Below are 25,390 nucleotides of genomic sequence, written 5' to 3' on the forward strand. Positions count from 1 at the left end.
AAGCCTTCAGAAAAACCAATCAGCTCAGAATGACTGAAATAAGACAAGACGTCTAGCGCTACGTCCTGACTGTCAGTAAACAAGATATTTAGATTGTTATCTACCGGGTATCGCGTTAATTTGGCATTCCTGTTAAATTCACTAATCACAAACAAGAAATTTTCCGACCACCAGCATGAAAACATTGACCCACATTGACTGCTTTTGAAACGTTGTTCAACTTGGCTGGTATAGACATTCCATACGTTGATATATCCATCTGAGTTGCAGGATGCAAGTCGAGAGCCGTCAGGAGAAAACGAACTGGAATAAACGACCGTTGGCTGTGACAGACAGGATTGCTCTTGTTTAGGAGCCAATGTCTTAAAGACAATTAGTTTTTCTTCATCTGAATAGAGCCACAGATTATCTCTTAAAAGTGTCATTTTGCGTCGATGAAAAAAATATTTTCGAGGAGCTATAGCAAGATAGTTCCAAGCAACAATCACAGTCAAAGGAATACTTTCTGTGACATTCGAATAACAATGTTCATTCGGAGAAATAATACACTCCACACATTCGCAGATCCACGAACACGATATCCTATTATATAGAGTCCTTATTTCTAAGTGTTTAAAATTTGGTAGCTCAAATCCCCGCTGAAAACATCGTTCACATTTCCTACTCTTTAACACATCTGGTTTCTCCCTTTCCCCGTGAGATAAATTTCGCTTATCACTTCTTTGCAATGTGATGGCGTTTCAAACACAAAACGAATAACGCGGATAAGATGAAAATTCTGAATTTCCAATAATAAATGACCCTGTGGCGCTAAAATAACAAAAATAAACACGAAATCCAGCACAAAGAGACGACAGCATTTTTTGTTTAGCAACGTCCCATAGTTTAATGGTGTTTGAACGGTTGCTAGTCACCAGTCTTTTTCCGTTAGGAGAAAATCCACAGGTCTCGAATGTCTCTGCATTTCCAAGGAAAAATGGAACTTCCTTTCTTTCAGCAATGTTAAACGCCGTTTCCAGTTTACCAAATAATATGAGCGAATCGTCTGGAGAAAATGTACAGCATGAAATGTTTACCAATTTTGTTGAATAACTCATAATTTCAACTAAAGTTGGTAGGGATATCACACGGATAATATTCTCTGTTACAACTGCTACACTTTTCTCATCGTTAGATAAAGCAACAGCTTTAATATTACCCAAGTCACTGTGAATCCAGACTGCTCGCGGTAAAACCGAAACTTCGTAAGAATTCGACTCGACAAAAGGTGTAACGTTTGAGAGTAGCGTCTCCGCGATTTTCTTCTCATCATCGCTAAAATAACCTTCTGGAGGATATGTAAGAACCGCTTGTAAATAACATTGTGAATATACTGTCGAAAAAACTTGTTTTGAATGTCTGTGATGCAGCCCCGCGGGAATCAGGGCAAGATCAAAAGAGCCAAATTCAATGACATGGTACGAAATACGGGCACGTAAATCTTCGTTTTTAATCCAAGAACTTTGGAGTAATTTGCGCCAGAAACGCCGCAATTCATATGAATGGATTACAGTTAACATATAACATACGATAATAACATCAACTGACCAAAACACACCTTCCTCCATTTCACACTTTTCTAGATGATTTAAACCATGTTTCAGAGCGTATTCCACGTCATTAGTAAGCTTCAGCTCAAGTCCCGAGCGAACACCTTTATCTTTAATTTCTTTAAAAACCTTCTTGCATAAAAGCCAAAGCGATCTATGTCCATCATCGACCTTGACAGTATACTGGTGATCTTTGTAGCCCTTTGCTAAAAGCCAATCAATAAAGGATTTATGAAAAACGGTTAACCTGTCATCTGAAACGTACAACAAGCACGATACGGTTTCATTAATTTTTTTGATGATGTCTTTCGTTTCGCGACAATCTGGAGCTAAACCAAAAGCCTGAGCGACGAAAGTGAGGGGAAGATCTTCTTCGGAAGCAACCAGCATTGCCAAAATATTCAAGACATCGAACTTTTCGTGTTTTATGGCGTTAAGCTCGTCTTCAAGGCGTTTAAAATATCGTTCGTAAACAGAATGCAGACCTTCTGGGAGAAACTCTATGACATCATTATTTGTTATCTTCTCAAGATCATAGCGAGCCCTTAGCCCAGATTGAAAGTGATATGCATAGAGAAATGAGCCTTGGCATTTGGCAACAAAAATGGAAAGTAAACTAATAGTTTTATTTTGCCAAAAGCGGTGATGAGATGATAGATATGGATGATCCTTATAGAAATCTTGGCTCATCTCCCTTTTATCCACTTCCCTGCCAACTAAACTTGGAAAACATTTTTCAAAATAAAGTTCCAGATCTGAGTTATTGTTGTCATGAACATTGGCAATGTCCGTCTTTTGATCATCTCTTAGTCTTAGATCAGCAACGGAAATCTCTGGCCTGCTCGTCACCAAGATTTTTATGTACTCGGGAAGATCAGGAAAATATTCAGCAATCAAATGCGTAATTTCATTCTTATTATCTGCTGCACTTTCATCCAAGCCATCGATCACGACTAAACGTGGCTCTTTTATTTCCAATTCATCTAAGGGATTTTGCAAATATATTTGGAAGGCATCTTTGAGGTTTTGGACTTGATGAGGTCGCTTTAACTGATCAAGAAGCATCTCTTTAAAACCAGGGACATTCTCACACATCTGACTTGCGAGAGACTGTAGCATCATCATAGGAACTCTTAAGTTTGAATCACTGAAATCACAAAAGTGACAAGCAGACAGTTTTCCATTCTTCTTAAAATCTTCACAGATTTTAGCAGCAAAAACGCTTTTACCAAATCCTGGTCCAGCTGTTATTAACTTTACTCTCGAATCATTCTCACACATTTGAAACCACTCGTTAACTTCCCTTAACAACCACTCTCTTGTTCCAGGAAGGAAAAAATTCACTTTTTTTTTAATTTTACTCTTAAAATTATGCTTAGCAAGTTTTCGCAATAAATCTTCATCACTTTCCATGCGAGATTTTTTTTCAGGAATGGTGTCCCTGGGTATTGATAGCGCACGCTTGGCCAATGACTGGCGCATTTCATTTACTGCATCGCGCATCTCTTCAGCGACTTGTGTTACATTATTTACACGAACTTCAATTACTTTAAGCAATTTAATACACTCATCTTCGTGCAGTTTCCAATCTTTAAGCTTTTGCACATACACTTCTTCTCCAGGCCCAACAGGACATTTTTTTAAATCGTCGACATCACTCTGTAAAACGCCCAATTCTACTATCGCCTGGGAGATTTTCTTCCATAAAGACTCAAATCTTGAATTGTCAACTCGAGTTGTTGTTACATGTGCAATAACTTCATTTCTGTAACACTTGATTCTTGCGATATTCGCTTGCTGTGACCTATCTGTATCCGGAGGCATTACACACCATCCTGTTGATGGAAAACCACAAATGTTCCGGAATAGAACTGTAAGCAACGTGACATCAAAGGTTTTCGAATCTGGTGGGTTGCCAGACGGAGGAAACAGTAAATCCCACTGGGAATTATTAATAACTCGAGGTTTTAACTTTTGAAGAGATGTTTTGTTTGTAGCCAGTACTCCAGGTAGACTAACAGATGGATGGATGGTATCAAATGTATTTCTCAAAGCCTCAGTTCCTTTGTCAACTAAAAGTCTACTGAGTCTTGTAAAATTTGCTTTTTCTCGCAGTTCGTCAGAAGCCATGGCGTAGGGCAGCGAAAATTACTGTAACAAAATGGTCATATTAATTATATAGGGTACACCGAGAAAAAGAATGGGATGGAGTAGATTTTCACATATTTTATGAGATTCTGTCATAAAAGAAAGTCGCAAGGATCGTGTTATATGAAGCGATTTCTTGTTAAAATGATTTTGTGAAGAGATATTTGTTTCGGGAGTAACCTTTCTCACTTGCTACCACCCATATGACAAACTCACATGAGCTTAATTTTAGAATTTCCATAAACATTCCGGTGTATTATTTGTGTGTGGAAATGAGATTTTTATTGATATTATAAATTTTGAAAGAATGTTCTCATTTATAGACATGGTATGATCTGAATGTATTTTGATGTCAAATGATTTATGAAAATATCTCGTGTATTTAAGATCTATTGCTACCCGACTCATTTCCGATTGTAAACTATCGTTCTTTAGTCTTTTACAAGTTTTTTATAAATTCCATTCAGTTCAAACGAAAATTTTTAAAAGCTGTTTCAGCCGACTCTCGATAATTTGTTTTTACAAATAATACTTCATCCCATAAAACACCTGTCTTTTCAGAATAATGCCTGTGCCTCCTCAGCATGTAACCAGCATTACCAGAAATTTGCGACATGATAATTTGCATGTATACTAATTTGCATTTAACTTTCAGCATAATGGCCTTCAACATTTACTATAAAATATATATAGTAAATATACAAAACTTAAAAATGCCGTTGACCTAGACCTTGCCTACTGTTTGCCGACCTCTAGATCGGTAGAGCAGCTGTTTAGAGACGTTTTGGTGGCCGAATTTTTTTGCTTGAGCATTTCTGTAATCTGCCAAATTTAAAAATATATTGCTCAAAGTTTTGTCCGTGTTCTGTCAACGAACTTATAAAATCGCTCACATTGATTCGAATATTTCGATTCAGGTAGTTGATGAATTGACGTGTAATATACCAAAAAAAGTTGTTAAAGATATTGTCTTTCGTATTTGTGTATAAACTTTTCTGTACGGCTCGAATTTTCACTGCAATCATTTTAAAAAATATTATCAGTTTTATCAGGAACTTGAACAATACGAAGGCTATATACACATTTGTTCACAATCAGTTGGCCGAACGTAGAAATACCTAAGGTAAGTAATTCGATCATTAAAACGTTGGGAAACGGCTGTTCTATTGACCCAGAGGTCGGCAAACAGTGGGCAAGGTCTAGGGCAACGACATTTTAAGGTTTTGTATATTTACTATATGTATTTAATAGTAAAAGTTGAAGGCCATTATGCTGAAAGTTAAATGCAAATTAGTATAAATGCAAATTATCATGTCGCAAATTTCTGGTAATGGTGAAGTTGGATTATATATTTTCGCAAGTCTATACAGGACTCTTACGCGCTCAGAGAGTTTATTAAAATAAAACTGTATTGATCGATCCTTAGTCTCGGAAAAACTAATGTGCCTTATTTGCTGTTTAGTGTTTCATCATTGTCAGGAATGTATTTGTGATGTTGCTACTCTGAGTCACCAACCGGGCAAGCTTAAAATATTAGCTTGACCACGGTGGGAAGCTTGCAGCTTGTCCGGTTGGTGACTCAGAGTAGCAACATCACATATACATTTAATATACACACCTGAGTCTTTGCATTATCACTATTGTCAGGAAATTTTAATTCTCATATTTTAGCCCCGAGCCTCGCAATCGTGTTATGAATTATTTCTATATTGGTTACCGGTTCATTTAACATGACGTCAAAGCTCTGTACTATGCCACTTAATAGAATACAATAGACACTCATACTGTTAATATTCGAAGAACGTAATGACGTCACAGCTCTGTACAGTGCCACTCAATAGAATACAATAGACACTCATACTGTTAATATTCGAAGAACGTAATGACGTCACAGCTCTGTACTGTGCCACCTAATAGAATACAATAGACACTCATATTGTTAATATTCGAAGAACGTAACCAACACTGACACAAACGTACCTTCTCAAATCTTCAAATAATGATTCCACTACATGGTCAAAATTCTCAGGAAGGATAACGGACAGATGGACTGAAATGTAGATTTAAAACCTAGAAAGAACAAATTCTCATCGTAACTTTAACCCACCCAATTAATCAGCAGCTAGAATGTCATGTGAGTGTCACGTGGGATGCGTATTTATAATGGTAATTGCACTGAGTGGAGTGCTCATGCGTCATTACCAAAAATCGCACGACCACGAAGCGGAGACCGTATTTATATTTCAGATCTTATACAAACCCTCAATTTTGTTTAATAGAATTAATATTATTATCACTGTTTATTAAAACAAATCACTTCGCAGCCCTAAAGTTGAAATACACATGATTTTCGCAAATAAAAAAAAAATAGGTATGATTAAAACAATGTATCTATAATATATAGCAAACATTTTAATAACTAGTTTCACTGCATGTGGTTATATAAAAACTATACATTCGGTTCGGTCATAGAATAAAAAACCATCAAAATCTAGCAAATTTTGATAATTCTTAATTCTAAGATTTGATATAATATAAGTTTTCTTAAATCTGTTGCCGTTGCATCTTGGAATCATGAAACAGTTTTGATTTTTAAGGTTGTAAGTTTGTGGATGTTTCGCAGATAAATAATATAACGTGGAAAACCCGCTCATCTCATTATTTCTCGTTCTCACAAACTCCTGCGCGTGTTTCTATAACTGTATACATCACACAAACATCACAGAACTTTACTCCCGTATATATAACCAACATCATCTGTTTCAGCCTCGTATCGTGGCCATTTAAGAAGACAAAACTAAATAAATACCGACATTTTATAATAAGAATAATAAATTCTTATTAACCGAGCGCGAGGTCTTTACCGAGAAATATCGGACCGAGGTCCTTTTGAACAGACCGAGCTCGAAGAGCGAAGTTTGTACAAAAAGATCGAGGTCCGATAATTCTCGGTAAAGACCGAGCAAGCAAGGTTAATAAAAAGTTTATTATATGGCATAAGGCATGTATTTTCACTTGAAACAAACAAGAAATACATGAATTCGTATTAGTATAGCCTGGTAGGCATTTGATAAATATTAAAAAAATTCTATTATTTAATTATTTAATTTACCTAAACTGTCTGGAGACGTCTTAATCATTTCAAAAGGAATTATATTTTCTATTGACGCAAAATTTTCCCCTCTTCGCTCTCTTCGTGCTGGAAGCCATGCTTGTTGAATTCAAAGTGCTTTGTAACTCATAACGCAGTGTTTTTATAGGGCAAGATTGTACCGATTGCGTGCGAGTGCAGGTTTGAATTTTGTGACGTGAGGGAAATGCGGTAGCTAAGCCTAGATGCACTGTGTCACTGTGTCTGTCGCGCAAAGAAAGCACGCAATTCTAGCTGATGTTTTCTAAGTAGAGGTGAGAAAAATACTAATCAAATTCCGGTTTATTTTAAGTGCAAAAACACGCAATATGAGCATCACGAGTGATTGTGAGTGAACGCAAATTATATAATAAGTATATCGCGTTTGAAGCAGTTACAAATTACATAACATTAATTATGGTATACCATGCACGCTTATGCAGTGTAATGTCAATATGATATGATGTCAGTAATATAGATAGATAGCCTACATATTCAGTCCTAATGTAGATATTTCGTATTAATTTTAGGAATGCAATTTTCTAGTATTAGTTACTACTCTACATTGGTTACAATAGTTGATATCATATTTTTACATAATATGCGGTATGTATGCGGTACGTCTGAAACCTCAAGATGCGGTATATAGTCTCTCGCGGCATAAAAAGTGCATTTCTGGCTGCTACGATTTTTCATGTTGTAATTATATTCCGTCTATAAATTAAAATTCGTGACTACAAAAAGCGGATTCGTCAAAACCGCTCCGGAATCCTAATTCTACATAGACGCAGCTATATAACATCGTAGTAATACTAATACATATCAAAAGATCGAGCTGTGTCACACTGCCTACGTCATTGGCCGCGCGATGGAATGTTAGGAATTTCGCCAGTAAAGAGTCTAAAAATCGAACTTTAATCGTAAATTTCACAAACTTCTGGTCCGAATTTTTTCGACAAGGTCGCTATATTTATGATCGGAAAACACGAATTTTTTAGAAAATGCAAAAAACCCGAGGAATGTTTTTCCAGTATCAGTATCACACAAGACCACAACGCGACGAAGCGCTGTGCAGTGCCAGGCATTTAATAATGCAAGTTTATTCAATACGACGCCACAGCGCTGTTCTGCACCTACATGCACATACAACCAACCATGCCTACTTTACCGTGTTGCTGATAAATCATTTATAATAACAAACGTACTACTTCAAAATTTAGAATGTGATAATCTACATGGGCAAAACCATATGTAGACGAATATGTCGAACATAAACAAAATCACGCCTTACTTATAAGTGCATCGAAAATGGGAAAATATCCTGGGAAATATTTATGTGGCAAAAAGCGCGTGTACAAGAGCTGTTTTCTGGTTAATACCCTGTATTTATAATAACAGACGGATGATGCGTCTCTATAGTCACACGAGGGTCTTAAACTGCAGTCTGAAAATTTGTTGCTGCAGGATATGACTGCAATGGCATATAGGAAGGTCGGTAACATCATATTATTCTGGCGATGAGTTAACAATTTCGGAATTGTATTCCTTATGTTTAAAGAAGCGAGAAATGTGCAATGTATTTCAAGTATCACTATCACACGAGTATACTGACAACGCCACCATTTCGGCATTATGCAGACCAATATTTGGCCATCATGCAGATAGACTAGCAACTACGTTTACGAATTTAACATTATGCGCGGAAATTTAAACGCATGTCTCTTTTTATCGCAATGTGGAATCATAAATCAACGAATCATAAATCACATCTCAAACGCCTGAAACCTCACTTTAAGAACATTGAAAGGAAGAAAAAAAACGAAATTTGCAATTTTATTTCATCGCGCCACAGACAAAGCGCTGTGTTGCCCAAGACCTGATACGACTGTGACGACTTCACTGTGTTGATGACATAAAATCATTTATACTCTTCAAAAAACACGACTAACATTGACATAAACGAACCTTTTCAAATCATGAAAGCGATTATCTCAATACATGGCTAAAAAATGTACCAAAATTCGTAGAAGATATTCACGATGTAGATACATTTAAACGAAGACGGAAATTGATTGTAATTTAAAACCTCACAAGCACTCAGTCTCAGTAGAGATTTCATCACACGCATTGTTGACAGAACGTCATGAATCATACTTTAAATTAAAATATTATCTTGTGCAGGGATCAGCCATGGCGGTGTCAGGGAAGCTGAAATTTTTTTATAAACGCACAATGGCTCATCTAACTTGGCTGAGAATTTATGTTGTGTTAATACGTAAATGAAAATATAAACAAACTTAGGTTTATAAGAAATACAATTACTGTTATGAAGACCACCCAACCACCCTAGAGACGACACCTCAGTATTTACTTACAACATTTCACTTGTAATCTGTAATTCTGGTCTAATAATGTTTCTGTGACAAATGTTACATGAAATGTCATTATGTAAAATACTCAACTAAGCCATAGAGAACTCTGTCAAACATTAGCTGGGATTGCATTAGGGCTGATTAAGTTCCAACCTCATGAATGAAAATATTTGCAACTAAAGTATTGCTGAACTGACAGATAATTTATTTCAGTGATTGACAGATATTGTTGTACTAGATGGACTGATCAATGACTGACCAGTGTATTTGTTAAAATACTTTTGGTTGAAACAGATGGTGGAGTCTAAATACATAGTTAACATGATAGCCACAGGATGACTTTTTATCAATTAGCTGTATGCAAGCTGGTATTATACATGAGAAAGAAACCATAACAATAAATGCATATAGTGTAAAATGTGTTGGCATGTGGATGTAAGATTAATAGAACTGGAAAACCCAAATTATGATTTATAAATTTAGTAAAATATATCTCAGTCTTTTAGTCATGTTATATTTGCATTCATATGACATATATTGTTTGATCATGATCAGGTGGGTTTTAGCTATAAAACTTAATACCATTTGAAGTTGCATGAAGAATATATTAGAACATATTATCCAGTTCCAGGATGGTTTCAACCAAATCTGTTACCGAACAATTTTCCTAACACTGGGTCGAATAAAATGTTTAAACTAAATGAATAAAATTTTTAAGATGAATAAAATGTTTTAGACATGTAAGAAATTAATGAAATGATTATATTCTCCCTAAAAGATATTTCTGGACTTTGGTCTAAATAAATTAGTCAATAGATTTCCCGTGTTATTAATAAAACTAGGGTAGCACTATGTATATAAATTGAAAATTAGATGTGTTTAATACGACCATTTTATAGCAGAACTGATGAAACAAAACTATAGCGCTGACTGGTGTATTATTTTGCATACGATATTAACAACAAAACGTTGAAAAATAAATTCCTCACGTACCCAGCAAAATCAGATTGTGAATATTTTTGTCGACTAAGCAATATATAATTATATATTAAACCAACAATGAGCAATATACTCAAGAAAAGACAATATAAATCAAACCATCCGTTCAAAATATTGTAATTTAAAGCAAAATAGACAAGGACGCGCACGTATATCGCAATATGAGAGAAATCTCACAAGGAATCTAGCACATACCTTCGACAATCTGGTCTTGTCTAGTCTGTATTTACCACGACCAGTGCAAAGCCGTATGTCTTTGTTTTTGTACTTGTATGCGTCGATAAACCCTGTTAAAACAACTTCAGCTTTCTCAATCAATACGTTGGTCACCCAAGACGAATCAGGATCACTTTGGGAGCTTTTAGTCCAAGAATACGATCATTTTGACAAAAAACGAACACAGACTTTGAAGAAATACAAAGACTCAAAGAGAACAGGAACTGGGTGAGGTTTTGGGTGTAGCCACTGAGCTATATGGCTCAGCGAACTGAAGTTACAAAACTGGAACGATATATCTAAATCATATATTTTTAGAGAATGGCAATAACCGCTTAAATACCGCCTTTAAAAACACTGGGGAGAACATAGAGAAGTGAGAAATTCAGTTAAGATCGAGGATTTAGGGAAAAATTCCAAATCTAACAAGTAAAGTCCAAGTCTAACAAATCTCTGATAATTTACCTTTTTTTCTATTCTATTGAGGCTGTCTCCCACGCACGCGTTTTTCATACGCACGTACACACACGGATGTCTAAATCATTATACATGTTATTTTTGAAAAAGTGAATAAATCGAAAGTATTAGTTTTCTACCAATTTTGGTATATAATAAAAATGTTAAAGCATTCTTCCGTGGTGTACCTGCGTATGAAAAACACTTAAAGCCCCGTTTACAAGGTACCGGATTACTATCGGACCAGATCGAATTTTGAAGTTAATTAATGAAAGACATCGGTGTCCTCAATAAATATACCAAATTTATGAAATTAATAATCGTTTACTAATAATCGTTGCTTCATAACGGCAAACGAAGATGTCGTGATGAGTGGATCCGGTACCGTGTGACGCAGCTTAAGTGGAAGACAGCCTTAAGAAGCCAGGCAATAAAAAAGTGATTGGAAGCGAACCACATTTTTCCAATTGTTTCGACATTGCTGGAATTCCAGCATGGGAGAAATTACCACAATAGGAAAATTCAAATCTATCGGAGCCACTGTTGCAGTCTTAAAGACAACTTAGGGGATGTTGAGAGAACTTAGGGGATGTTGAGACAACTTAGGGGATGTTGAGACAACTTAGGGGATGTTAGCAAACACCGAAATAAGAAATTTCAACAACAAAGTGAAAGCATAAAATGGTTTACAAAAATACAAATCTTTACAAAGTACAAATTTACAATATATGCTGTCAGTAGGCTACCATTTAAACATTAAGCAATATTCTTGTCATGTGTTCTTGTGTGGACCAGGCACGTTCGAAGTCATAAAATCCTAATTTACCACTTGATGTTAGTTTGCTTACAAATAAGCTACCTATAGTGTTAAATAAAAATCTAAGCTTGAGTATATTAAATTATGATACACGACCATCTGTAGGGTTTCTAAATTCACAATGTCGAACGCATTAAAAATAAAAACGACGTTTGAAACACGCCTAAAGCTCGTTCCTCACTAGGCGAATTTGTTCGCGCAAACAGATAAAAAGTAGGAATTGATCTTTTTTTTTTGGAGCGAATTTTTTTGCAAGCCAATCATACCACTGGATTTCGGATATCGCTTCGCGTCGCGCGAATAAATTCGCCTAGTGGAAAACGGGCCCTTCTTTGTTTCGTGACCTTCTTTTTTATGAACATCAGATATCTTGAACATATTATTATTTAAATTTCACGCACGTTTTTACAATTTTCCAGTTCCCGCTCCAGACTATAAATATCTTCCTCTCCAGCTAAAAAAATGTCCCTGTAATGTACATAGTTCTTGCAGTTCCATCAGGGGTGTATATAATTTATTCAGTTCTACCCCACGTATTTCTATTCTAAGCTATTGCATGCACTCTCAAAAGAAACCCGTCGGGCAGAACTGAATATATGAATATTCATGCAATTCCCCCAATTATCGTTCCAGTGCATGACGCCACTGAGTTCCGTCATCCTTCTTTTTCATCAGCATCAAACTTCGTGAACAAAATACAGCTAATATAGTTACTACAATTTCTACCATTATTTTCATAACCAGCGCAATTACCATCAGCACCATCGTATAGACCAGCACCATCACCACTATCATAGATGAGAATTATCACCAGCAACATGACTGTAACTACCATAATGAACATCTTAAACAACACCATCAAACGACTGGCATTGGTTACAGTTATTTAGGACATGTTTCTTTTTTTTTTGTTTTCAGATGTATTCAAGATGTCATCTTTGTTTTGTTTAAGAGAAGATATTTTTCTATGTCGCGTTATAAATGCTCAGTTTATAATATATCTTCAAGCAACAGCACTAAAATTTTCAACATTGATCATGTTTTGCGAACCTAAAAAGCATCTACAAAGTTTGTTTGCAGTAAAATCTCAAAATATTGTGAAAATTAAAAGATTTCTCGGGATACGCCGAGAAGAAAAGGACACTTAATTCGAAGCTACATACTTTTGTATTCATTTCAGTGATAATGGCGTTGACATTTATATTTATATAGCCGCATTATATTTTGAAATAACTCTTATATCGTTTGGTGTTTTGCAATCACAAAATACAGTTCAAAACTTAGTTCTCAACATAATCTAAAGAATAAAAGTAAAATAAATGAGTGGTACGCCGAAAAGATTTGAACGTTTTCCCGCCAAAATACACGACATAAAAACAAATCTCCTCTTAACAAACTGTAACCCCAGTTAGGGAGGCAAGGGAGTGCTATCACTTGCCCAAGATGAACTCCCAGACAAACGGAGGGAAGGAGGTGTCTTACTTCTCCATTCTTTTTTTCTGGAAATTTCCACTTCCATCTGAGGCTGAATTCCGGGTAAATTGATCATTAAAGGACCTTTAACATCTCTGACATCGAGAACTTTCACAGGTTCGTTCCATCCAAGAGCAAAGCTGACAAAGCCTTCAGAAAAACCAATCGGCTTTGAATGACTGATATCAGACAAGTCGTCTAGCGCCACGTACTGACCGTGAGTAGACGAGATCTCTAATTTGTCATCTACCGGGTATCGCGTTAATTTGAGAATGTCGTTAAATTCACTAATCACAAACAAGAAATCTTCCGACCACCAGCATAAAAACATTGACCCACATTGACTGCTGATGAAACGTTGTTGAACTTGGCTGGTATAGACATTCCATACGTTGATATATCCATCTGAGTTGCAGGATGCAAGTTGAGAGCCGTCAGGAGAAAACGAACTCGAATTAACGAACATTGGCTGTGACAGACAGGATTGCTCTTGTTTAGGAGCTAATGTCTTAAAGACAATTAGTTTTTTATCTTCTGAATAGAGCCACAGATTATCCCCTAAACGTGACATTTGATTGAGTTGATTAAAAAAAATCTGTCGATTAGCTGAAGCAAGATAGTTCCAAGCAACAATCACAGTCAAAGGAATACTTTCTGTGTCACTCGAATAACGATATTCATTCGGAGAAATAATACACTCCTCAAATTTGCAGATCCACGGACACGAAATCATATAATTCCTATTAATTTCAGTCCTTATTTCCAAGTGTTTAAAATTTGGTTGCTCAAATCCTCGCTGAAAACATCGTTCACATTTCCTTCTCTTTAACACAACTGATTTCTCCCTTTCCCCGTGAGATAATTTTCGCTTATCACTTCTTTGCAATGTGATGGCGTTCCAAACACAAAACCAATAACCCAGATAAGATGAAGTTTTTGATTTTGCAATAATAAATAACCCTGTGACGCTAAAAAAACACCAACCAACAGGAAATCCAGCACAAAGCGACGACAGCATTTTTTGTTTAGCAACGTCCCATAGTTTAATGGTATTTGAACCGTCGCTAGTCACCAGTCTTTTGCCGTTAGGGGAAAATGCACAGGTTTCGAACGTCTCTTCATTTCCAGGGAAAAATGGGGCTTCCTTCCTTTTAGCAATGTTAAACGCCGTTTCAAGTTTACCAAATAATATGAGCGAATCGTCTGGAGAAAATGTACAGCAAGAAATGCTTTCCAATTTTGTTGAACAACTCATAATTTCAACTAAATTTGGTAGGGATATCACATGGATAAAATTATCTATTACAACTGCTACACTTTTTTCATCATTAGATAAAGCAACAGCTGTAATATTACCAAAGTCACTGGGTTTCCAGACTGCTCGCGGCAAAACTGAAACTTCGTAAGAATTCGACTCGACAAAAGGTGAAAAGTTTGATAGTAGCGTCTCCGCGATTTTCTTCTCATCATCGCTGAAATAACCTTCTGGAGAACGGGTAAGAACTGCTTGTAAATACCATTGTGAGCATATGTTCGAAACAACGTGTTTTGAATGCATGAAATACAGCTTCATGTCTTTCAGGGCATGATGAAAAGAGTCAAATTCAATTAGATGGTACGAAATACGGGCACGTAAATCTTCGTTTTTGATCCAGGAGCTTTGGAGTGATTTGAACCAGAAACGCTGCAATACATCTGAATCGATTTCAGTTATCATATAACATACGATAATAACATCAACTGACCAAAACACAGCTTCCTCCATTCCACATTTTTCTAGATGTTTTAAACCATGTTTTAGAGCGTATTTCACGTCATGAGTAAACTTCACCTCAACTCCTGAGCGAAAACTTTCCACGATTTCTTTAAAAACCTTTTCGCATAAAGGCCAAAGCGATCTATGTCCATCATTGACCTTGACAGTATACTGGTGATCTTTGTAGCCCTTTGCTAGAAGCCAATCAATAAAGGATTTGTGAAAAACGGTTAACATGTCATCTGAAACGTACAACAAGCACGATACGGTTTCATTAATTTTGTTAATGATGTCTTTCGTTTCGCGACAATCTGGAGCTAAACCAAAAGCCTGAGCGACGAAAGTGAGGGGAAGAGGTCCTTCTGAAGCAGCCAGGATTTCGAAAATTTTCAACACCTCAAACTTTTCATGTTTTATGTCGCTAAGCTCGTCTTTAAGGCGTTTAAAATATCTTTCGTAAACAGAATGCAGTCCTTCTGGGAGAAATTCCATGACGTCATTATCTGTTATCTTCTCAAGATCATATCGAGCTCTTAGCCCAGATTGAAAGTGATATGCATAGAGAAATGAGCCCTGGCATTTGGCAACAAAAATGGAAAGTAAACTAGTTATAGTTTTTTTTTGCCAAAGAGGGTAACGATATGGATGATCCTCATAGAAATCATCGCTCATCTCAATTCGTATCACAAACCTGCCGACTAAACTTGGAAAATATTCTTTAAAATAAAGTTTAAGATCGGAGTTATTGTTGTCATCAACATTGGAAATGTCTGTCTTTTGATCGTCTCTTAGTCTTAGATCAGCAACGGAAATCTCTGGCCTGCTCGTGACCAGGATTTTGATGTACTCTGGAAGATCAAGAAAATATTCAGCAATCAGATGGGTAATTTCATTCTTATTATGAGCAGCACTTTCATCCAAGCCATCGATCACGACTAAACGTGCCTCTTTTATTTCCAATTCGTCTAGGGGATTTTGCAAATATATTTGAAAGGCATCTTTGAGGTTTTTGATTTGATGACGTCGTCCTAACTGATCAAGGAGCTCCTCTTTAAAACCAGAGACGCTCTTGCACATCTGACTTGCGAGAGACTCCAACATCGCCATAGGATCTCTTAAATTTGAATCACTGAAATCACAAAAATGACAAGCAGCCAGCTTTCCATTCTTCTCAAAATCTTCACAGATTTTAGCGGCAAACACGCTTTTACCAAATCCTGGTCCAGCTGTTATTAACTTTATTCTTGACTCACTATCACTGCTACAAAACCATTCGTCAACTTCCCTTAACAACCACTCTCTTGTTCCTGGTAGGAAAAATTTCACTTTTCTTCGAATTTTATTCTTGAAATTATGTTTGGCAAGTTTACGTAATACATCTTCACCACGCCATCTTGCATAATTTTTTTCAGCATTGGTATCCTCGGGTATTGATAACGTACGCTTGAGAGACGTTTCAAGGGTTTCATTCTCACTTTTCTTCAACAAAGACTGGCATAATATATTTACTCCATCGCGGGTTTCTTCAACGATTTGTGTCATTGTTGCAAGCATTTTAATACACTCATCTTCGTGCAGTTTCCAATCTTTAAGCTTTTGCACATACACTTCTTCTTCAGGCCCAAGAGGACATTTTTTTAAATCGGCGACATCACTCTGTAAAACGCCCAATTCTACCAATGCCTGCGCAATTTTCTTCACTAAAGACTCAAATTTTGAATTGTCAACTTGAGTTCTTGTTACATGTGCAATAACTTCATTTCTGTAACACTTGATTCTTGTGATATTCGCCTGCGTTGACCTATCAGTATCCGGAGGCATTACACCCCATCCTGTTGATGGAAAACCACAAATGTTCCGGAATAGAACTGTAAGTAATGTGACATCAAAGTTTTTGGAATCTTGTGGGTTGCCAGACGGAGGAAACAGTAAATCCCACTGGGAATTGTTAATAACTCGAGGTTTTAACGCTTGAAGAGATGTTTTTTTTGCAGCCAGTACTCTGGGTAGACTAACAGGTGGATGGATGGTATCAAATGTATTTCTCAAAGCCTCAGTTCCTTTGTCAACTAGAAGTCTACTGAGTCTTGTAAAATTTGCCTTTTCTTGCAGATTGACAGAAGCCATGACATTGCACAAGTTTTACTGCAACAAATGGGTGTTAATGCTCAATGGGTTTCGTTTAAAAAACCCCAGGTAGGGCTACATATATCTAATGCTATTGTGGGTAAATGGTATTCAGTCATACCACGTGGACCGAATGTATTATGAGGGCAATATCTCGGGAAATACAATGACAAACGATGACGTATTATGATGAACTAAACAGGTGAGAATGCATTCCCTGGCATGGAGAAATAGAAAAATAAACAAATTGGAATCTTTACAGAAGCTAAACAACGTATCCACTGGAAGGTGATATTGGTTTGTCATTATTGAAGCATGAAATGCAGTATTAAGCCTGGCGCACACTTGTCAACATTGCACACTTATCACTCGTGGTAATTTCCTAGTCTGTGGGAGCTAAATTGACATATTTTGTTGTTCGTGCTCAATTTTACGACACAAACACACAAATGGCAGAATATCTTAATTTTGTCCCCGCAAAATGTGCAGGTGAAAATTGTTATGTGTGAGTGTTAAGTGCAGCAGTGTGCGCCAGGCTTAAAGACAAAGACAAACAATATATAGCATAAAAGAAGCATTGTGCACGTTTCCGTAATTTCCCCGTGCATGACGCTGCGATTAAATAAATAACTTTTAAGGTATAGGGCGAAGAACAATTAATCAAGAAATGAAATTGATTTGTCTTGTAATTATGTATTTGCATGTGTAGAATTATTTCTTCCCTTGTTCGTTGTGTAACCGTATGAATGTAAATAGGGATGAACCCCAAAGAAAACACAGCATAATTATGGCATGGCTATTCAATTTATTTGTAAAAGGTCGAGCCAAGCAAAAATTGCATGATTAAACATGTGAATAATTACAGAGAAATTCATTGAGTAAAATATCGCTACCCGTAAACGTATAAACCGAAACCCTAAGTCCTAACATCAAATGTGTAATGGTTGAACGTCATTTCGACATTATTTGGATTATCCAAAAATTAAGATATTTGTAATTATGTATTTATGTATGTGTACAAGCAGTTTGGTACAAATGTGTTTTGTTTTATATTTACATAACACTTATTAACATAACTGCATTGTCGTTCGTTCTCGTTGAATTGTGCATGTTCACTATTAAGACGAATGAAGGATATTATGAACGAAATTTACGACTGATTTTATTCGAGGTTTTGCTGAACGTTATAATAGGGAACTACGAGTACGAGATTCGTCATTCTCACGCGTTGTTTGCTTACGCCATCGGCCAAAACTCGTAGTCACCGGGATTTTGCATGAGTACGAGTTTTTTTGGCAAATTTCGTACTCAAAAGCTTGGCGACTACGAGTTTTGGCTGATCGCGTAGTCGTACTCGTATACGTAGTCCGCTGCTAAAGCTTCCTAATATTACGCCACTGCGCTGTGCCGGGCCTAGCATACTTCCGCTGTTGAAGATATAAAATTATTTACATCTTAAAGAGAGAGACAAAAACGTACCTATGACTACGAAATGTGATCACTCACGACGTAGAAATAATTCCACAGATTTACGCCACAAATAAATTGATCAACGCAAAAAAATGTTCACAAATCCAGCAGACAAGAATAAACCAAACACTTTGATGGTATGGCAACTCAATGTTGCAAAATGCCCGTGGTGTTTTTCGGCCTAATGCGCGTAATTACTTCGTATTACTGATTTCATCTTGTGTCGAGATCTCTGATATATATTTTGAAACCTGGTAAAACCACAACTAACGTTGACTTCAAACATTGAGTAAACACCAAGTACTTTAAATATAAACTATCGATATTTTACTGAAAAAGCCAATTCAAAACTAATGAAACATTGTCAAAATAATATCAATGCGTCCACACAAACATATTAACACATGCATTTCTAAGAGGAACGTTGACACTCGAAAATCTCACATGAATGATAATACTTGCTGATGATCCCAACACTTTCTAGTGCTCGATGATCAAATAATTTCATGTGAAATACTTTTCATTCAATATTTATCAGTAGTTTTTTAGATATTTCAGTTTCAACTTAAATTATATGTTAATATTCGGTTATTGCTGCTCCAATATAAATATCAGCTGAAATGAACTTCTGAAGACAACAATGAGCTGGTGATAAATTTATGCAAGGAATTAAAACATAAAAATGATTCGAAGGCGCTGTCTTCTGCTCATAATTGATTGTCGCAGTCGTCGAAGAATTAGCGAAAGCTAATGGAGTCAATTTGACAGTGGAATAAACAATTTGAAACTGGTGACATATAAACAGGACGATGGTTGAAATGGTCCTCAGATAAAACAAATATAAATTTGCCAATTACTACCATAAATGACGCGCTAAGTCCTATGACCTAATATCTGAGCCCTAGCAACAATTAATTCACTTTTACTATACAGTTATAAAAGACAAATTTGCTGAAGCCAATCGGTTCATTATTGACAACCAACATGATATGCTATAGTAAGACGAATAAAGTATATTTCGGAGCTAGATTTTGGATTTTATTCAAGGTTTTACTAAACGTTTTAACATGACGCGAGACGGCTATGTCGTGTCTAGCATACTTCGCTGTTGACGAAGTAAAATGATTTATAATCTTCAAGAAAGAGACAAGAACGTACCTTTATCAATTATTGGAACCGATAATCCAACTACGTCGCCATAATCCAGCGAGATTTAAGTCAGAACCAAACTAAATAGACGCTAAGAAATGTTCACAAACCTAGCGAACAAGAATACACCAAACACTCTGATGGTATCCTGTTAGTTATTAAATGAACTCAAGTCATGCATTCAAAATTGTCGTTGTGTGGGTGTCATACAGGGTGTGTCAAAAACACTATAATTACCATAAGTTGATATTGCAGAGAACATTTCAATATCCGTGCGACAAATTATGCTTCTGATATTTGACGTATTTGACATTAGAATAACCACACAAAGTTCAATTACGGATCAATTAGTGATAAATTACGCCAGTTGCAGTTTTCTAAAACACTCTACAGAACCAGTCTAATTGTGTTATTGTCTAATTTTCTTTGTTAATATTCCTTATCACTGATTTTGTCTTGTGCCGGCGAGATCTTCCTCTTTGAAAGCTAGGATCATCCTCGTATGGAAGTGACCAGAGATTTTCTACCGTGCAGACCTACACAAAATGTGTTGTTCCAAAGCTATTTGTGTCGTCCCAGAAACATAAATGCACAACTACCAATTAAATACAAGATTAGTCAAAAAAGCCTTTATTTGAAATTTAATCAATATCAGAATATCAGTAGCGGACCAAAGCAATAAATAACCCATGCAGAGAAACTCCATTTACTTAGCCTCGTTTATAGAACAAACATTTTTGGTACGATACGCTTAGTTTTTTCAGGGCAGGCCAAAAGAAATTGGCGCCGTAACTAAGCCTGTTTACGCGTTATTTTTCTTTTTAGGCCTGAATACCACAGAATTTTAGAAAGCACCCAATAGAATATTTTTGGCGCCCATAACCACACCACAGTTGCTATATAAGTCAGCAGGTTAACAAAGCTGAGATGCATCATCTGGTAATCATGCCATAAAGGTCTTCTAAATAATTTATCCTTCGAACAAAAAACGAATCTTTTTATTCGTGTGATAGTGTCGGTATTTTTGCATTTTATAACTTGTTGAATGACTTCAGCACCCTAGGCTTCTATTAAAACATTTGTTTTCGTATCCAACCAGAGCTTTCCCTGCTGTTCTTTCCCGCCATTTTGCAGTAATTATTTAATCTGCGCTTGATCAACAATAAAAAAGTGCTGATGAATTCAAAGAACATTCGAGGCCGACCCTCGCTCAAATCCGATTCAAAATTGCTGATGCAACTCAATATTTTTGGCACGGTCTCCATGCTTTGACAGGTCAAAAACATCTTTTAAAGCGGTCTCGGCACGGATAAAATTACTGGTCTGCGGACTTATATTATGTCGGTTTAAAGGACAAAATTTAAAAGTGCCGTGCCATTTTCTGCCCGCTTGCAAAAACTAAAGCGTGCCTGGCCAAAAATGCTTGTCGTGTAAACGAAGCTTTAGTCGCTGCATGGTCATGGCCACCAATAAAGATATATGGCGGACTATTGGTGACATACGAGAACCAGTGAACTAGGCTTGAAGCCTGGTTTTCATATGTAACCGACAATTGGCGAAGGCTATTGCCAGAGATCATTGGAGAATAATGTTCTGTGTTATTTTCCATAAATTTTCTTGGTCATTGGTTATCAACAATACATCACCAACTGTCGGTGGTTAATAAGAACGCCAGGGTTATAAGCCAGGTCGATGGTTATTGTTGGTGAATGGAGGAGTATAAAGGGCTTTCTTTTTTTAAACAAATTTCGTCACCGGCCACCACCTATCATCGCTGACTGTCGGTGACATATGAAAACGAGGCTTATGAAGCGACAGATGAAACTACACGTTGTGTCTTTCAGAAAACAAATTTAACTTGGGTTATAAGAAAATGGTAATCCTTCCATTGAGATAAATTCAGCGGTTAATAATAATAATAATGAAGTGACGATATTCAATAAGAGATAAACGCATTGTTACTCCGGCGTGAGCGACGAAGTTGAAGATTCGCCTTGGTTTGGTTTTTTGTTTTTTTTTTCATTTTTCGTTTTTTTGGCGCGAAATTTTCTAGTATTTAAAATGTGTATGTGACCGAATTTATCTATACGTCACAGTTTTGTCTCCCAAGAGTTGTGGTGCACAGCTTTGGCTAATTTTCCGATGCGCGATTCGATTTCGCTCGCATGATACGGCAATTCCTCCAAGAGGAACAAATAAACCGTTCTTTTGATGCTGTTCGATTAAGTTTAGATATGTAAATTCTGGTCCTATTTTAATAATATCGCTGCTATTTCGCCGTTTAACAAGATGTGATCGTGTATGGGCGCGTTGACACATCGCAGTTTGCACAAGATTGAAGATTTAATATAGCTATACTGTATAAGCGCGAATTCCAAAAGCTAAGTGTAAGACAAAGTGAACGTATCATGCGGTTTATTTACATTTTTGAACAATTGAACTTCTATACTTTTTAAAGTACGATGTGCTTCTGAACATCGCGATCGAACAACATTTAGGTTCGCAAGGTATCTAAATGAATATGAACTGTATTGTTCATGTTCATGTTCAGAAGCTTTATATTGAAGACTGGCACGTGCGCGGCACGCCGGAGTTAACGCCAGAACAGGCGTCTTGTTCAGGGGAAGGAAATTACATTCTGTGACAAACCTCCCTTGCCGCAAAGAATTCGTCAGCGAGTGACCCCCAAAATGCAGGAAATCAAGTCATAGAGACTGAAAATACAAAAAAATTTCTGGGGAATTTTGGTGCTCCAAACCCACACACCACTCCCGCACCTGTAAATTAATTTCTAGTTAGTTGGGACTGTTTGGTTCAGCCCCCCCCCCTCCCACGCACAACACACAATCCACCTAACGACTTCCTAGAAAAGACCTTACTGTTATGAATATCTCTTAATTGATCTTTTTGTTTTCAGCTGTTGTTTCCTTTATTTTCTCGAAGGTAATAATGATTCAGCTAATTTATTCAGCCAATCTGGCAACCCTGGTTCTCGGCGTAATTACATGGATCCAAGGGGATATTTCGCCAAGGTGATATCACACCAGACAACTTTTACACTCATTCACTGCTCGTAATATAAGAACATTAACAACCACAGATATAGAAATGTAGAAAATTCAACAACTGAGTGAAATATGTAATAAAATTGTAAACGGTTTACAAATGACTACAAATCTATACAAATTACAATAAATGCTGGCAATAGCCTATGATTAAATATCAAGCAGATATGTACTTGTGTGTACCAGACACTTTCTAAGTCATAATATCCTATTTTAACACTTGATATTAGTTTGCTTACAGATCAATATAGTTGTGTGTTCGTTTATTAAAGACACCACGCTTTATTAGTTAACAAAGCAAAGCTCTCCCATTCGTATGTCTTATACAAATATTTCATTTTCATAGAAAATATTCACATCAGCTGGGTCTCCACTCGGGGAATTTTTTCGCGCCACGCGAACCGGAATCTAAAAACCTGTGATGTGATTGGTCCGCGAAGAAATTCCCCGCGAAAATGTAGCATCCTTCCTGAATCTTTATCAGTTTGCGCGAATAAATTCTGCAAGTGGAGAACGGGACTTAATGGAATTTAGCGCTTAGGAATTAAAAAGTTTGCGTATTATTTTCTATAAAAATTACTACCAAAATTTTTTTACGAATAATCAGGTCTTACAAATTTCTTAAAATTTTTCTTCTGGGTAAGTTAAGGCTTGTTTCTAACGTCGTTCTTCTTTCAAGTGACGAACGCATTAACACGACGCTTGAAACACGCCTATAAGACATAATTGTTGTGTTGTTTCGTGACCTTCTTTTTTATGAACATCATATGTCTTGATCATAATATTATTCACATTTCAGTCAAGTTTTTACGATTTTCCAGCTCCGCTTCAGACTATAAATCGTTCCCAGCTAAAAAACGAACGTTCCCTAACTACCATAATGAACATCTTAAAACAACACCATCATACGACTGGCATTGGTCACAGTTTTTTAGGACTTGTTTCTTGCAGATGTATTCAAGATATCATCTTTGTTTTGTTTAACAAACTGTAACCCCAGTTAGGGAGGCAAGGGAGTGCTATCACTTGCCCAAGGTGAACTCCCAGACAAACGGAGGGAAGGAGGTGTCTTACTTCTCCATTCTAGACCAGCTCCAAGCAAAGTCTAGCCGCTGCCCAAAAACAATGTTCTTGATGATAGTTTTTCATGTTATTGTTCACTAAATCCATTATGAAATATCCTAACTGAAAAATCAGCTCCAAAACATCTGTCGTTCATAACAAAGTCTTTATCAACTAAGTCTTCTCCTATTGGTTTTCGTCCTCGTGTGAACGAGTTCATTTCAGTAATTTTTAAGAATAAAGACATTCTCATTTAATGGGTATAAACAACCTGCGAGGAAACAAACATTTAAGAAAATATACAGCTTTGTGTAAATCTTCCTAAAAACCTTTTCCGCGAGACAAATTTATTCGAGTTAAAGAAAAAATTAACTACTGCATCTCGCTAAATATCGTCGAACAAAGGAATTTTCTGGAATAGACAGTCGAAGAAACACCATATCACCTTTGTAGTCAGGAAAAGCTAGCACGTCCTCTTTTGGGGAAAGTTTAATTTCTTTGCTTGAATCATCAACCTTCAAGTATCGTTGATAGGAATGGTCGAGAATCGCGCAAGAGTCCATGTCAAAAAATATTACCAGGTTATCATATAAAGTTAATACAATTCCTGTCTTGTGAATACAAAATGACCTAAACGATTGACGAAAATTTAATTCAGACGTTATATCTTGAGATTCACCTGTGTCCAGATCAATTATCTGACTCTTATCAAACAGAAAATCCATGATTACTGCGACTTTGGAATCATTACTGAAACTTACTGCGACTCTGGAGTTATGGAATAATTCATCGCTTAATTCAAATTCATGGTGATAAAAGACTTCATAATCGGTATTTCTTTTCCAAATATAAAATTCATTCAAATCCCAACCAGAGATAAAGGCACCACCAGGCGAGATTTCCACTTCCATCTCAGGCTTAATTCCAGGCAAATTGATCATTCTGTAATGACCATCAACATCTCTGACATCGAGAACTTTCACGGGTTCATTGAATTCGAGATCCAAGCTGACAAAGCCTTCAGAAAAACCAGCCAAAGAATATGGGTGATCTGACAAGTTCTCCTGACTATGAGTAAACAGGATCTTTAAATTATCATCTACCGGGTATCGCGTTAATTTGGGAAGCCAGTGAAATTGACTAATCACAAAGAAAAAATCTTCCGACCACCAGCATAAAAACATTGACCTGCATTGACTGCTTTTAAAACGTTGTTGAACTTGGCTGGTATAGACATTCCATACGTTGATATATCCATCTGAGTTGCAGGATGCAAGTCGAGAGCCGTCAGGAGAAAACGAACTCGAATAAACGGCCGTTGGCTGTAACAGACATGATTGCTCTTGTTTAGGAGCTAATGTCTTAAAGACAATGAGTTTTTTATTATCTGAATAGAGCCACACATCTTGTAAAGCTATCATTTTGATTAACTGAAGGAAAGGGAAGCAACGAGGTCGTTCCAAGCAACAATCGCAGTCAAAGGAATACTTTCATTGTCACTCGAATAACAAAATTCTTCCGAAGAAAAATACACTCCACACCTTGCAGATCCACGGACGCG

General features: G+C 36.6%; 2 protein-coding genes across 2 annotated transcripts; both read right to left on the minus strand.

Annotated features, from left to right (window-relative positions):
* Positions 1-714: 714 nt before the first annotated feature.
* On the minus strand, positions 715-5,747 carry LOC114540601. The gene is made up of 3 exons (XM_028560724.1): positions 5,718-5,747; positions 915-3,740; positions 715-810 (listed from the first exon to the last, which is right to left on the minus strand). Exons 2-3 carry the CDS (start codon positions 3,717-3,719, stop codon positions 715-717), a joined length of 2,901 nt encoding a protein of 966 aa, XP_028416525.1. The 5' UTR covers positions 3,720-3,740; positions 5,718-5,747.
* Positions 5,748-14,804: 9,057 nt separating this feature from the next.
* LOC114540589 lies at positions 14,805-16,777 on the minus strand. The gene is made up of 2 exons (XM_028560712.1): positions 15,648-16,777; positions 14,805-14,895 (listed from the first exon to the last, which is right to left on the minus strand). The coding sequence occupies exons 1-2, from the start codon at positions 16,775-16,777 to the stop codon at positions 14,805-14,807; spliced, it is 1,221 nt and encodes a 406-aa protein (XP_028416513.1).
* Positions 16,778-25,390: the final 8,613 nt, after the last annotated feature.

The sequence above is a fragment of the Dendronephthya gigantea genome, unplaced genomic scaffold (assembly GCF_004324835.1).
Source record: "Dendronephthya gigantea isolate DGI-Jeju-01 unplaced genomic scaffold, DenGig_1.0 000242F, whole genome shotgun sequence".
Lineage (NCBI taxonomy): Eukaryota > Metazoa > Cnidaria > Anthozoa > Malacalcyonacea > Nephtheidae > Dendronephthya > Dendronephthya gigantea.

What these genes read in the sequence shown, in the direction of transcription:
- LOC114540601 (XM_028560724.1), bottom strand. Translation starts at nt 3,719, where the DNA reads ATGGCTTCTGACGAACTGCGAGAAAAAGCAAATTTTACAAGACTCAGT. An exon ending in CTCCTAACGGAAAAAGACTG is followed by an intron (nt 811 to 914) that starts GTGACTAGCAAC and finishes TTGTTATTTTAG; the next exon opens with CGCCACAGGGTCATTTATTA.
- LOC114540589 (XM_028560712.1), bottom strand. Translation starts at nt 16,777, where the DNA reads ATGCCTCCGGATACTGATAGGTCAACGCAGGCGAATATCACAAGAATC. An exon ending in TTTCCAAGTTTAGTCGGCAG is followed by an intron (nt 14,896 to 15,647) that starts GTTTGTGATACG and finishes AAATCGATTCAG; the next exon opens with ATGTATTGCAGCGTTTCTGG.